The 14,452-nt window shown below is 51.7% G+C and overlaps 1 protein-coding gene across 2 annotated transcripts in view; it reads right to left on the minus strand.

Annotated features, from left to right (window-relative positions):
• Window positions 1–14,452, minus strand: part of CLCN4 (chloride voltage-gated channel 4) — a 60,234-nt gene that overhangs the window by 33,932 nt on the left and 11,850 nt on the right. For both annotated transcript variants that reach the window (XM_007517456.3, XM_060183094.1), the window contains one exon: window positions 2,131–2,285. In XM_007517456.3, coding sequence (XP_007517518.1) covers window positions 2,131–2,274 — 144 coding nt within the window. In that variant the 5' untranslated portion in view covers window positions 2,275–2,285. The remainder of the gene's footprint in view (window positions 1–2,130; window positions 2,286–14,452) is intronic.

A 14,452-nucleotide genomic window follows, 5' to 3' on the forward strand; every position in this document is an offset into this window, starting at 1 on the left:
CTGATTTCTCTCCATCTCTCTCTCTCTCTCTCTCTCTCTCTCTCTCTCTCTCTCTCCCCACACACACAGAATTTCCAAATTAAACTCAGGAAACTACTTGGAGGAATCACACAGGAGCAAGGCATTCAATGTGCTCCCCAGCGCCGCATAAACTAGTAATAAGAGCAGCTCTGAATGAAGACAGACCCGGTACCACGGTTTTGAGGACAAGTCGCTATTTTAGCTTCCATTGTAAGACCTGCTCGCCGAAAGAGCCTCTCTGACCAAACCCCAGATTCATCCTGTTTCCAAGGGGAGATTTTTCACAGCAAGAACTTTGGATCAGCCAGCAGGGGTCACGAGGCAGGTGGGCGCACCTCAACACACAGCCAGGGCACCCTTCGCCCCCTGCACTCACAGAGGCCCATGTGTCGTCCCCCCACCCCACCCTGCCCTTTCTGACCCTTTGGCGCTGTCAGCTGACATTTCCCATAAAGGGACAGCAAGTAAACATCTCGGGTTCTGAGGGTCTGGTGTTTTCTGTCGCGACTAACAAACTCTGACTCGTGACACCGAAGGAGCTCTAAGGAATGTGAACGAGAACAGACAAGGCCAGTCCAAGCAAGTGGCACAAGCAGGTGACCGGCTGAGCTTGGCCTGAGGGCCAGAGTTGGTGGCCCCAGGCTTTAGAGTGAAGGCTGTCCATCCTCATGACTTCTGCATCACAGCCAAGTCACCTTCCTGACTCCCTGCTCTGCCTCCGGCCATCTCCTGTTCCTAACGACTCTCGTGACACCACGGGACATACTCCCAGTCCCATTACCCACCCTCCTCCTCTCTCCTGGGCCGCAGCTTCACCTCTCCATGCTGGGGACAGTCCCATGTCTCAATGCCTCTTCCCACTTTGCCCACCCTTGGCTGGCCCTCTCTCCTAAGCATCTGTCACTGGCTGCCCCTCTTGGTGCTGCCCAAGGTCACTACTTCCCCCTCAGTTCTTCCTCCTTGTCCCTGGGCCACCCTAGTCACCTCTGAAGCATCGCAACCCACTCATGAGCTAAGCAGCCCTCTTCTCCATGCCAGCCCTGACCGTGCCTTTGACCTCTGCCTACCCTCTGCCTGCCCACCTGGCCCCAGTGGCAGGCCAGCCCAGCTGCTCTTATCCACAGCTGTGGAAAGAGTCTGCTTCTGAGAGCGCCATCTCCTCCTCCCTTCCTGTCACCTCTCCAAACAGCCAAAAGACTTAATCGCTTCATGCGTCTGTGAGTCTGAGAAGGCCACACCCATGGCTGGGAAATAGCTCAGCTAGTAGAGTAGGGGACTTGCACACATGAGGTTTCGGGTTCCAATGCCCAGCACTGAATAGGCTGGGCAGGTGCTTGGGCTTCTCTTTCGCTTCTCCTTGTGTGGAACTCTGTCTCACGTGAACTAGTCAAAATAAATCTTTTTTTAATATTTATTTATTTATTTATTTATTTATTTATTCCCTTTTTGTTGCCCTCGTTGTTTTTACTGTTGTAGTTATTATTGTTGTTGTTGTTATTGGATAGGACAGAGAGAAATGGAGAGAGGAGGGGAAGACAGAGAGAGGGAGAGAAAGATAGACACCTGCAGACCTGCTTCACCACTTGCGAAGCGACACCCCCCCCCCCGCCCCGCCCCTGGAGGTGGGAAGCCGGGCTCTCGAACTGAGATCCTTATGCCAGTCCTTGTGCTTCGTGCCATGTGTGCTTAACCTGCTGCACTACCACCTGACTGCCAAAATAAATCTTTTTTAAAAGGCAACTCCTGATTTTAGCGTTCTTTTCCCTTTCTCTGCCTGGCAAACATCTAGGCATGCTTCAAAGCCTAACTGATCTGTCACCCTCTTCTGAAACAGCTGTCCCTGACCACCCCTCCACCTTGAAATGATCCCCTGGCACTCAGTCCCTAACTTTACTGTGACCTCTTAAGCGGGTAACAACTGACACCCAGACATCAGGCCTGAGAGACGTGCTTTCAGACACACACCCCCTCATCACACACAGATGAGAAGGCAGTGACCAGAAATGGCACTCCAACAGTCACTGGGCCTGAAGGGATCACGAGAAGGATTTGTCTGTTCCAGATGCCCTCCTCACTCCTCATAGCAAACCTGTCCTGTGTGACACCTACCTTTCTGTGTCTGTCCGTGTCCCGAGACTTCTCCCTGAGCCAGTCGATGGTGTGGAAGTCCTCATACGTCCCCACGTCGGGGAAGGGCTCGTCGAGGAAATCCATCAGGTTTCCAGAGGCACTCATCGCTCCCGCAGTGACCATGCTACTTACACCTGGGTGGGGGGGAGGGAACGTCCAGGGGTTATAGATGGAAGCAGGGCATCTGTACACATCTTCACATGTGCATACGCGCATATGTGCATGCACATGTGCATGCGCGCGCGCGCACACACACACACACACACACACACACACTGCTCTGGTTTTGTGTGTAAGAAAAGACCACTGTGCCAAGGGCATCTGCTGGTGTGGAATACACACACGGCCCCAGTCCATTCGGGCAGCTGTAAGGAGATCTCACAGCCTGGAGGCTCATAAACACCATTTCTCATCGCTCTGGAGGCTGAGACGCAGGCACAGCTCTTCAGTCTCCTTCAACTGCAACCAAGGGGCTCCTGCTCTGGGGCCAGGAGCAAAGCGGCAGACTTCTTCCTGTCCCGGCTGAGATGACCACCCGACTCCCCTCTTGTCTCCCACCTCCCCCAGTCTGGAAAAGGACAGCACTCCAAGCCAGACAGCTTCTACGCTAAGCCGCCCTTAGAGCCTGGGGAGGAGAGACAGCTCCAGGCAGGACCAGCACTCACCACCAGTCTGCAGAGTGGAACAGGAGAGGTAGGAAGAAGCACTGAAGTAAGATGACTGCAAAGAGCGCAGACATCTCAACTATAGCTTGAGGCCCACAAAAGCGCCAGCTAGGAGGTTAAAGGCGTGAAGGGAGTGAGAATAGAGATGCGAGCATCTTCACTCATCACTCATGGAGTACTGTGCTTTCACACCTGCTGAAAGGGTGTGGAATCAGAAGGAAGGGCAGCTCTGGGCAAAGTAGGCTAAGGATCGTCCAAGTACTAAAGTCGCCGCACTGACTGATTTACTGACCATCCGTCGCAGCTCTGCCTCTTAAAGCGTTCAGAGCTGGAGCCTTGAGTCATGCCAAGCTGGGAACTAGACCCACTGATAGTGCACAGGGAAGAATCGAGTTGCCGAACTCAGCGGCAGCCAGAAATAAGAGAGAGCGGTGATTTGTTTCTCCTTTTTCTACACGCGGACACTGTTGGCATGCAGAAAATCTCTGATGGGAAAAAAAAATCCGGTGACAGGCTGTGGACCCGCAATGAGGAAGCCCTGTGAGAACTCACCTACATACAACACCCCACCAGCACCACCACCAGTAGGCAGAAAATAGCAGACACACAGTCTACAGAGAAGGACATAGATCCTAACATGTGACCAAACCTCTAGCCAAGCACCCACTCCAAGCAATGACAGCCGGAATGAAAAAATCACTCTGAAAAACAATTACATGCCATTCTTTGTTAAGTCCTACTCAGCTCTGGCCACTGGTGGTGTCTGGGGATTGAACCCGAGACCTCAGGTGTGCAAGTTCTATGTGTAGCTATCACTGCAACATCTCCTGTGGTTCTATAATCAAATCTTTCATCTTTGTGAACCACGACAACTAGACACCGAATTGGTAGCAGCAATAAGCATGATTAAATTTGCAGTGTCTCAGTGACCTGGAAGGAGAAGGTGGTGTCACTTCCAAGGTTAAGAAGGATAGGGTGAGCTAGAAAAATGTAAGAAGAGCACATCACAGTCAGAAAAAGGGAAAGGGTTGGCAGGACAGCTCACCTCGATAGTGTGCCTGTTTTATCTTATACATGGCCTGCAGTTGAGCTTGACCTCACACACACACACACACACACACACACACACAAAGGAGGAATCTTCAGGGCTGTACTATCTCTCTATCTCTCTCGTCAGTCTCCTCTCTCAAGTCAGCCCCCCCACACACACTTCTCTCTCTCTTTACATCTTAAAAGCTCAGCTCAGAGTGGTTAAATCCCAGCAATTCCAGGAAAAACAGAAAAAGAAAAAGAACTATATCGGGGGTCCATGTGGATCAATAACAAAACTAGAATCCAGCCAGATGGGGGAGCAGTAAGGAGTGAGCCCCAAAGATTTGTTTAATGAGAAATAAACTGAATCCCTGTAAGTGCAATATTATACAAGGAAAAACTCTTAATGTAAGCAAAAAAAAATCATTTTGATCTTAGAGGGATTCCTAGATCCTCTTGTCTGGTTTTATTTCTTCTCTCTGACAAGACCATTCCTGCTGCCAGAAGATCTCCCCAAATATGGCCCCAGTGCCATAGTTTGAAGCTAGGGCAGCTTCCTGACTCTGGATGTGAGACTCCTCGCTCACACTGGATCAGTGAAAACTGCAGCTCATGGGCCCAGTCCAGTCTACTGCCTGGGGTGGTAAATGAAGTCCCAGCAAAACATGCGCAGTCTTGTTGTACCGACATGTCGTCTTGGACTATGTTCACCCTCCGGAGTAGATAAAGACCATTTGGCCCTCAAAGCTTAAGATGTCCGCTATCTGGATATTTAAAGAGGTTTGCCTCAGCAAACCAAGAAATGACAGGAATTGGTGAGGTTGTGAAGAAAAAAAAGGACTCTGCTCCACTGCTGGTGGGAACGCAAACTGATACAGCCCCTTTGGAAAACTGTCTGGACAGGTCTTAAACAAATGGAATCACCTTATGACCCAGTAATACCATTCTTAGGCATTTATCCAAAGAACACTCAAACATGAATTCAAAGGGACACATGCACCCCTATGTTCATAGCTGCATTATTCACAATCGCCAAAGAGTAGAAAAAGCCTTAAATGCTCATCAACAAAAGACTGGCCAAAGAAGTTATGGGACTCCTCTGAAATGCAAAAAGATGATACTGTGTCCTTTGGGACAAAATGGATGGAACTGGAGGTGATGATACTTAGCTAAATCAGTAAAGAGATGAAAGACAGCTACCGGATGGTTTCACTCATACGTGGAATCTAGAGATCCAATACACATCTACCTGAATCAAACAGAAGCAAGAAAACTGTTTCTAAGACTGTGAGAACTAGGGTGCTTATCTTTGGGAGGTGGGAGAGTGGGGGCACAGAACTGTGGTGGTGGGTGCAGTGTGGCACTGAATCTGTAACCTTATAATCCGTGACCCACTATTAATCATAAATATATAGATAAACAGACGTCTGCTGAGCCTTGATCTATGAAGTAGACGGGTTAAAAAAAAAAGAATACACCACCTATGCAAAGGGATACGGCCACTCATTCTTGTGAAGAGGGAGTTTGACAAAAAAAAAAAGAATACACCACCTATGCAAAGGGATACGGCCACTCATTCTTGTGAAGAGGGAGTTTGACTCTCCTTCCTTTGGACCTAATGATGGCACGCCACAGAAGCAACTGTATGTATGTCCAGAGTCTAGACCACAAAGGTTGATGCAGCCTCTGCTTGGTTTCCTGAGGCCTTTGGCTGGGGACATGAGAGGTCACATGGAGCTGAGTTGGGTCATCCCAGCAAAGGCCAGACTAGATCAGCACAGAGTTGAGTGAACTCAACCAAGGGCAGCTGAGCTTGGCCCAATCAAACCACTCAGCTGACCTGTGAGTAGTGGGCGGATTTAAGACAGTGAGGGGCTTTGAAGACGCCGGCATGTAGCAGCATCAGGACCAAGGAGAACAAGGGCACTGCAGTCGGGCACTGCATGATGGGACAATGAAGACAGTCGAGTGGATTGCAGGCCACACCCACAGGAGGAGGACTGGAGCAGTTGGAGGTGACAAGAGACAGAGTAGCTTCAGCCCTTCTTCGTGCTGAGTCTCCTGCCTACCACGATAACATCTTCCCACACCACCATTATTTTCCTCGGGGACTCTGGAAGGCACACGTACAGCCAGCCCTTTCCTCCAACCCTTCAAGGCAAGAAGGTTCTTGTAGCTTTAGCCTCCCAGCATGAAGAGCCCGTGAGGATGGGGCCAAGTCAACAACAAGCAGTAGCACCTCCTAGCTGGTAAAAACCCAGCTGCCCAGGGCCCTCTAAGGCAGTGGGTGTCAGCAGTGGTGTGACCTAAGATTCAGTGTGGAAAGTAACTCTGGGTGGGTTCACTCTCCCCCCCCCCCAACACACACATAACAGAACTCTGAACCATGTAAAGGAAAGCCAGGCTCTAGAGAGTGAGCTATTGGCAGTAACGTGACAGTTACAGAAAGCAGTAGCCACCCAGGTCCAGGTCAAAAAGTATGGCTGCCAAGTGTAATCCAGGCCTGCGGGGCTCTAGAAGGGCAGCCCCTCCCAGTCTGACCCTGGCTATCTGCGTATCCGACCCAACACAACAGGCAGACCCCCACCCCTGGGTGCCGAGCCCCCTGCTTTGCCCAGCTTCCCTTCCCTCTACCCAGAAAGCTCCTCACCACCCTCCAGAACCCTGCTCTCCTTCACCTAGTCCACAGAACCCGAGTTTATCTCCCTATAAGATGAGGGCTTCTTTCTTAACAATCTGAAGGCATTTTTTTTTTTTTAAGATTTATCCTGAAAGGGGAGCAAAAAAAAAAAAAAAAGGAATGTTTCACGTGGGGAGGCCTACGTGCTACCTACCAAGTCACCTTCTGTCACTGTTCTTTTTGTTCGTTTTGCTTTTACAAAAACTATGCTATCTACCCTCATAGCACACCTCTTTTAACCTGGTGCTAGGGAAGGAATCCAGGACCTCACGCATGTGCACTGCCACTGAGCTGTCTCGCTAGCCCAGTTTTCATTCTATACTGGGTGGGAGAGAGACAGAAAGAAAGGAGAGATGCCACAGCACCACTGCTCCATCCACGGAGTTTCTCTGGTGTTGTCCATGGTGCTCCAATGGGGTGCTAGGCCTTGCACACAAGGCACGCCTATTCCCCAGCCCCTTAGCAAACTTTGGGGCTGGGGGCTGAGTGGGCCCAGGGTTGCATGGCTCCTGCAGTTTCACTGACCCTGGCGGACTGCTTTCACTTTAACTTCATAGAGAGACAGAGGGGGAGAGAGAGGCAGAGGGAGAGACACTACAGTACTGCTCATACTGCTCCACCGTGTGTGACGCTTCCCTCAGGGCCATGCATGGTTTGTAGGTGGTGCCAGGGGCTGGAAGCCGGGTCACTGCACATGGCAAAGTGTGCACTCTACCAGATGAGCTATCTCCCACTCCTCCAGAGCAAACTTTAGTGTTCAGTCCATTACTGTTAAGCACAAATATACGGTTGTACAGATCTCTATAAACACACCAACTTGCTTAACTGAAACTCCGTACGCATTGAGCTGCAACACCTCAGAGCCCTGCCCTCAGCCTCCCGCCCCCCAAAGCACCGTTCTGCTTTCTCTCTCTTTTTCTAAGTTTCTTATCCATCTTATTTTGTCTAATCGTGTGACGGCCAGGTACCACAGAGTTTACAATTTTCATGTCAGTGTCTCCCCCCCAAACTGAACCAACTTGTCTTCTTCTCCAACTTGCCCTATTAGCTGATCCCTGGGCAACTGGGGCGGATGGAACGTAAAGTCCCTTCTCAGATTAAAAATCTGCCACCAGCAAGGAAGGCAGGTCACCACAGGGAGAGTGCCGGCATGTCCTCTAGCCGGAACAACTGATGGGATCTCCTCCCAAGCAGCTGTCCCCACTGCCCTTGCCCTTCCTGTCCCCTCACAGCGACTCTTCTGACCTGTGGGGTCGGCACGTCTCCTGTAAAGAACTGGATGAGAAAATGTGCTGGCACTGCCGAGCCAGAGCATCTCTGCCGCACCCACAACAGGTCCTGGAACAGTGTTGCTGTGTCCCATGCCATCACAAGCACAGTCCCGAATAACCCCGAGTGCTATTTGAGGTCCCGGTCTCACCCATCACACACGGTGCCACGTCCGTAGGGGGGACTTGCCGTGCTCCAGTCAGCCACTGTCCAGCAGAGCGGTCTCACACAAAGTGTAACTGAAGGGGCTGTCTGAGGGACAAGGCACGTGGGCCGTGGGGTCCAGACATTGCTTTAAACTCCAGCATCTACTGGGCGCCTACCCGTGGCCCTGGCCAAGGTACCAGAATGGCTCCAGCAAGCTGCCCACCCTCATCTACCAATAGCGGTCAGCAAAGGAGACAGCAAGTTCCACCATGAGAAGCACACGGGAGCGGGAGCGGGGTAGGGGTTCCTCATAGGGCTCTGGGAGGGAAGGAACGAAGCTCCAGAAATGCAACCAAAGGGTCTCGCTCGAATGTGTCACAGCCTGAAAGCTTTGGGAAAATAAAAGACTATCTTTGTCTGTCTACCTGCTCCCCCGCCGCCCTCCGTCTGTCTGTCACTCTCTTGCAAACATTTCAGAATGTCTGTATTCTCTTACAATCAAAACTCTTCCTGGTGGGGGGGGGCGGGGCAAGCAGTGACGCACCTGGTTGAGTGCACACATTACAGCGTGTAAGGGCCCAGATTCAAGTCCCTGGTCCCCACCTGCAGGGGAAATCTTCACAAGTGGTGAGGCGGGGCTGCAGGGGTCTCTCTCCCTCTCTCTGCTTCCTTTCTCATTGTCTTTCTACCTAATAAAAATAAATGAATTAATTAAATTTTAAAAACTTCTCCAATTAGCTGTCCTAAAGTATCAAGATTTCAGTGCCCTTGACTCATGAAGAAAGATACATGTCATCATCCCATAGTCATCCTTCTGTTTCTGATTGGTCTCATTTAACTTGAGTCCTTCAAGCTACATGCAAGATGAGGTAGAGAAGGTGAAGTCACCGTTTTTAATAGCTGAGTAGTATTCCGTTGTGTATCTAGATCACAACTTGCCCAGCCCCTCATCTGTTGTTGGACACCTGGGTTGCTTCCAGGTTCCGGCTAGTACAAATTGTGCTGTTGTTGTGTATACTGGCTGAAGATATGAAGTTGGACACAGCCAAGGCTGATGTCAGCCTGGTGACAGAGCATTCAGTGATCTGCGCAAACGCACAGGGACTGTGAGTGGATCAAACGGACTTAAGCAGAGCCAGCTAGAAGGTCGATCCATTTGGCCCCGGCTTCTTCTCCTGCCCAGACGAATCCCGGCTGAGGTTTGCTCGAGGTGCACGCTATGGATGCCTCTCCTGGGAACTGAACAGCCATGAGTAACCTATACCCCTGTTGGTAATTGTTTATCTAGGGGAGGGGGCTGAACTTTTGGTAGCTAATTCATGGGCTTATGAGACTGGCTTATTTACCACTGCCTAGAATTTCTTATTTTGTGGCGCCTACTGTATTATGTCCCGTACTACTGTACCGCCATAGTAAAGCTTTGATTGTTTGAACCTGCTCCCAGCTGTGCCACAACCAAGTCCATTATGCGTTTCAGCAAAGTCCCATATATTTTAAAGCAACATGTTATGAACATAGGTATATACCCAGATATTTTTGGATGGATGCGTTTGGTTCCTTAGGATGTAACAGGAGTTGAAAAATAATAACAGAAGGAAAAACACAAAGCAAAACTTGGACTGGGTTTGGTGTCTTGCACCAAAGTAAAAGACCCTGGGGTGGGGGGGAGGGTTCAGGTCCTGGAACACGATGGCAGAGGAGGACCTAGAAGGGGTTGAATTGTTATGTGGAAAAGTGAGAAGTGTTACAAATGTACAAACTACTATATTTTACTGTTGAGTGTAAACCATTAATCCTCCGATAAAGTAGCAAAAAAAAAAAAAAACATTTAAAAAGACAAAAAAAAAAAAGATACATGTGATCCAACCAAGCATTGAGACCATCAGAACTAGAAGTGTTCACAAGGTCTTTCAAGATGCAAGTGGAGAAAGGCTCCAGTAACACAAAGGTTAGAACCCCCTCCCCCCACACACACACACAAAAAGCCTGACTTTTTACAACTTCTCCAGAAACCTCAAACAGCCATCACAAACTAACCTACATGGACTAACCCAGGGCAGTGAGCTCAGAGGTTGACACCTGCCAGTCGCCAGCTCCTAGGTGCTAGCCACTCCTCTAAAGGCCACCGGACCAGGGTCCCCTGACCCAAGGGGTGCTCTATGCATGTGTTTGCACCATGCGGCCACCAGAGGGTGCTAGTGAGAGACACTGCTGCCTCCAGCATCCTGCAGATTCAGAAGGCCGGGGAGCACAGCCTCCTTTCTCCATCGTGCAGCCGTGTTACTCACAACTCCACCCAAGATGAAGCAGCCCTGCCTGCTGCCCCAGTGATGAGTGGCATGTCTGAGAGCCAGATCAGCAGGGCCACCTAGCTCCAGAAAGGGATGACTGCCAAGGGGGCCGCCTCTCCTCAGGGCTACCCCATCCCTCTTCGTTTGGCACCGAAGCTCGCCCTTGGCATGGGCCCAGGGCTCAGAGTGGGCAGTGTCAGTGCTGCAACCACCAAGCACAACCACCAGCTGGGGTGAGCACGGGACCCTCAGATGGGCACATACGGATAACAGAGAAGAGGAAGTCTTTTCCCAAGGCCAATGATACTCCTACTGAGTGAGATCAGGGGGCAGACTGAACATAAAGAGACTGGCAGCTCCCAGAAGGCCACTCTGCCTCCTGGGGCCTATTCGGCCACATCCAGAGACCTCTGTCACATCCAGCAGGGGTGCAAATGGCATGTGGTCAGCAGCGACACTGTAAGCACAGATGCAGAGGTAGGGGGCTCTCTCCCTGGTCCTGGGGCCTGGACCAGCACTTCTCACATTGTCATGTTTGGGGCACACCTGGCGCTCTGTATATCTCCCCCGCTCCCAGCCCAGTCCATGCTGTGCATCACACTTTGGGAAAGGAGAAGGCTAAGAGAGGGACAGAGGAAGCTTGGTGGGGAGGCACAGGGTACTCACAGCCAAGGGAAGGAGAACATCAGATGGGCAGTCAGTGGACTGGGGCTGGTCTGTCCTGGCCGTTTGGCAGAATCATCAGGGGTTCCAAAACCCTCTCCCCAGCCTATAGCTGTGGCAGCAGGGTCCAGGGAACTGGACTTCAGGATTTGTCATAGCTTCCAGGGATGCTCAGGGTGTGTCCCCAGTGAGCCCCCTGACAGGCCTGGATGAGCCTGACTCCCCTGGGGCCTTGTGAAAGTATAGGTAGGTTCTGGGGCCCAGGAGGGTAGCTCACTGGGCACAGCCTGCACACACAGCACACCACACAGAGCACTACAGCATGGGTGAGCATTGGTGCTGTGGTGTTTCCCCTCTCTATCTGAAAAAGTAGGCCAGGAGTGATGATGTCCCACAGATGACCAAAGGGGGAAAGAAGAAGGAGGAGGAGGAGGAAGAGGAGGAGGAGAAGAATTAAAAATATAATGCGGGAGTCGGGCAGTAGCACAGTGGGTTAAGCACAGCTGGCACAAAGCGCAAGGACCAGCAGAAGGGTCCTGGTTTGAGCCCCCCGCTCCCCCATCTGCGGGGGGGGGGGTCGCTTCACAGGTGGTGAAGCAGGTCTGCAGGTATCTCTTCCTCTCTATCTTCCCTTCCTCTCTCCATTTCTCTCTATCCTATCCAAAAACAACAATAAAAAAAACAAGGCCAGCAAAAGGGAATAAATAAATAAATATTTTTTAAAAGAAGCCTGGAAAAAATTAAAAAATAAAATAAAATGCGGTTTCTAACCCTGGGGGACAGACCAGGGTGTTTCTAAGGAGTGCCAGGTAATCCTGGTGACACTCAGGGTTCCTGGATCCACAGACACCAGGACAGAATCCCGAGGGGGGGTTCAGGTAGGCTGCTCCCCTTGAAGAGTATGTCCTTCACACAAGGCTAAACCACTGTCATGGCCAAAGTCATTGCCGAGACTGTAACCCTGTCATTTCCTCCCTTCTCCCTCTCCAGGCCTTCCCCAGGACCACCGAACGCGCTGTCGGGAAGTGGCCCAGGAGCTCAGAAGGAAGGCTGCCACCATCCTTATTCAGAGCCAGGAGGCCCTGCCCAGGTGTTCCCCAGGTCCCCATACGCTTAGGGGGTGCACGCCACAGCAGATTCAGCGCTACTTTAAACTACACAGCACGCCTCTTCATTCGCTCCCATAGATGGAGGGCAAGGCCTTTTCTGTTATTATTTTGTGTGGTGCCAGGGAGTGGATCCAAGCCCCCCTCCCCCCCCATGATACCCCTGAGCTGCCTCCCCAGACAGAATTAATCTAAATATTCCAGGCGGCGGTGGGGGGGGAGAAAGAGAACGACACTCTCAAAGCACCAGTCCACCACCCATTGAGTTCTCTCTGTGTCATCCGTGGTGCTCCCATGTAACGCCAGGGCTTGAACCCAGGGCCTCGTGCATTGTAAGGTGAGTGTGCTGCACACTGAGGCAGGAAAAGTGTTCCCTTCCCAGGAGCATTTGAGGTTGTGTATCTACATGTGTCTGCTGCTTTGAATTTGAAGAGGGGCAGCTCGGGAAGTGACACAGTGGTTAGAGTGTTGAGCTTAAAACTGAGGTCTGCGTTTGGTCCCCAGCATTGCATGTGCCTGAGTGATGATGCCTTGTGCCTCTCTCTCCCTCTCTCTCATGCTATGAAATACACAAACCTTCAGAAAGTTCATAGAGGGGACCAGGATATAGCTCACACAGGAAAGCGCATGCCTCGCCGGGCCTGTGGCCCTGGGCGGAGCCACCAGCACCACACGGGGGGGGGGGGGGGGGGGGCGCCACAGACAGCACGGGGGATTTCCACGAATGGTGGAGCAGTGTTCAGGTATCTTCCTTTCCTTCTCTCTTCTTGCCGTCTGTCACTTTCTCCTCCACTTTCCCTCTCTCTTCCTCTCTCTAAAATATAATGGAGAAGAAAACTGGTGGGGACAGGTGGTGACTCCCCTGCCAGAATACACACACTGCCATGCGTGAGGGCCTGGGGTCAAGTCCCCGGTCATTCCCCACCTGCAGGGGGAAGACTCATGAGTAGTGAAGCAATGCTTCAGCTATCTCTGCGCGCAGTCTCTCCCTCCCTATCCCTCTATCAAAAGGAATGGCCTCTGGGAACGCTGGAATCCTGCAGGCACCAAGCCCCAGTGATAACCTTGGTAGCAAACAAAAAACACACACACAACTCTGATGGTATCATACATGTACAAGGCCCTGGTTCATTCCCCGACACTGCAAAAAAAAAAAAAAAAAAAAACCCAAAAAACAAAGTGTGACATACATACCAGGATGCTTTGCTCCCACAGTGCACATACACACGCCTCCAGCCAGCCAGCAAGCAGACGAGGAAGGCCGCCCCCACCAGCGCCCTCCCCGCCCCTCCAGGCCCAACAGTGCCCTGCACCAGTGTGCTCACCACACCCTAGGGAAGTCAGAGGCAAGCTCTGTGTCTCCTCAGTGTCTCCACCCACAGTTGTAAAGTCACTGCAGGCAGCCTGCCCTATGCTCCTGGCTCAGCTGGCCCATCCGATGACTAGAATCCTGACTGAAGCAGGCACTCAAGAGCTGCCAGTGGGTTCAGTGAATCTCCAGCCACTTCTTGAAGCCCGGGGGTCACTGTTTCAGGACCCACGGAAGATGACAGCTTTCCAGGTCTGAAGTGTGTTCTTGGGAGCAACGCTCCCTCAGGGACTCAGGGCCTGGTGGGTCAGTATCTCCACTCCCCAGCCCCTTCACTGGGGCTTTATGAGGCTACAGGCAGCTCTCTGTAGGAAGGCTGCTGGCAAGACTGGCCCTGCCCTGGGGTCTGCGGACCTGACCTTGGGGAGGGTTTCCACTATTCCTAGGAGCAGTAAGGGCTCACTGTACCGGGCAAGTCCAGTGACAAGTCCAATGATGCAAGCAGGAAAGGGGGATCCAGAAGCTGGCACCCATGAACATAGACTTTGCCCCCTGCAGTATTCCCTCTGCTAACTGTGCTGTGTCCTTTTCTGATAACAAACCACAGCCATGAAGACAACTATCTGCTGAGCTCCAGAAGTCCACCCAGCAGACCCAGAAGTAATCTCAAGGGCCCATGACACAGCTAACGCCATCTTCCGGTCTCCAGCAGAGCAGGGAGCGGGGGCAGGGGGGGGAGCAGGACATCCATCCTCCAATGTCCAGCTCCCCACATCCCTCCACACTCAGCAAAACTCCTAGCACTGAACCCCTGTTCTCTGGATCCACACAGGGAGGACCCCACTGGAGGCTGTATTCTACGGAGCTTTCTATTCCTGGCACCGGCGGTCCCTCCACCCACGAGCACTCCTGAGGGCTGGGTGCAAATGGGCAGCTCTTCATTGCCCAGCATGAGGCAGAGGCATTCAAAATGCCTCCACCTCCAAGCATGCAAATCAAACAAGAGAGGCCAGCTGTACCAGGGCAGCAAATCTGCCATCTGTGGAAGGCCTCCTGGTACTTTACCGTAGGGGCCAAAGATGATCCACCCTCTGACAATTCCAGCTGAACCCCAACATCCACACACCACACACACCAGT

Source organism: Erinaceus europaeus, chromosome X (genome assembly GCF_950295315.1).
Source record: "Erinaceus europaeus chromosome X, mEriEur2.1, whole genome shotgun sequence".
In the NCBI taxonomy this organism is placed as follows: domain Eukaryota; kingdom Metazoa; phylum Chordata; class Mammalia; order Eulipotyphla; family Erinaceidae; genus Erinaceus; species Erinaceus europaeus.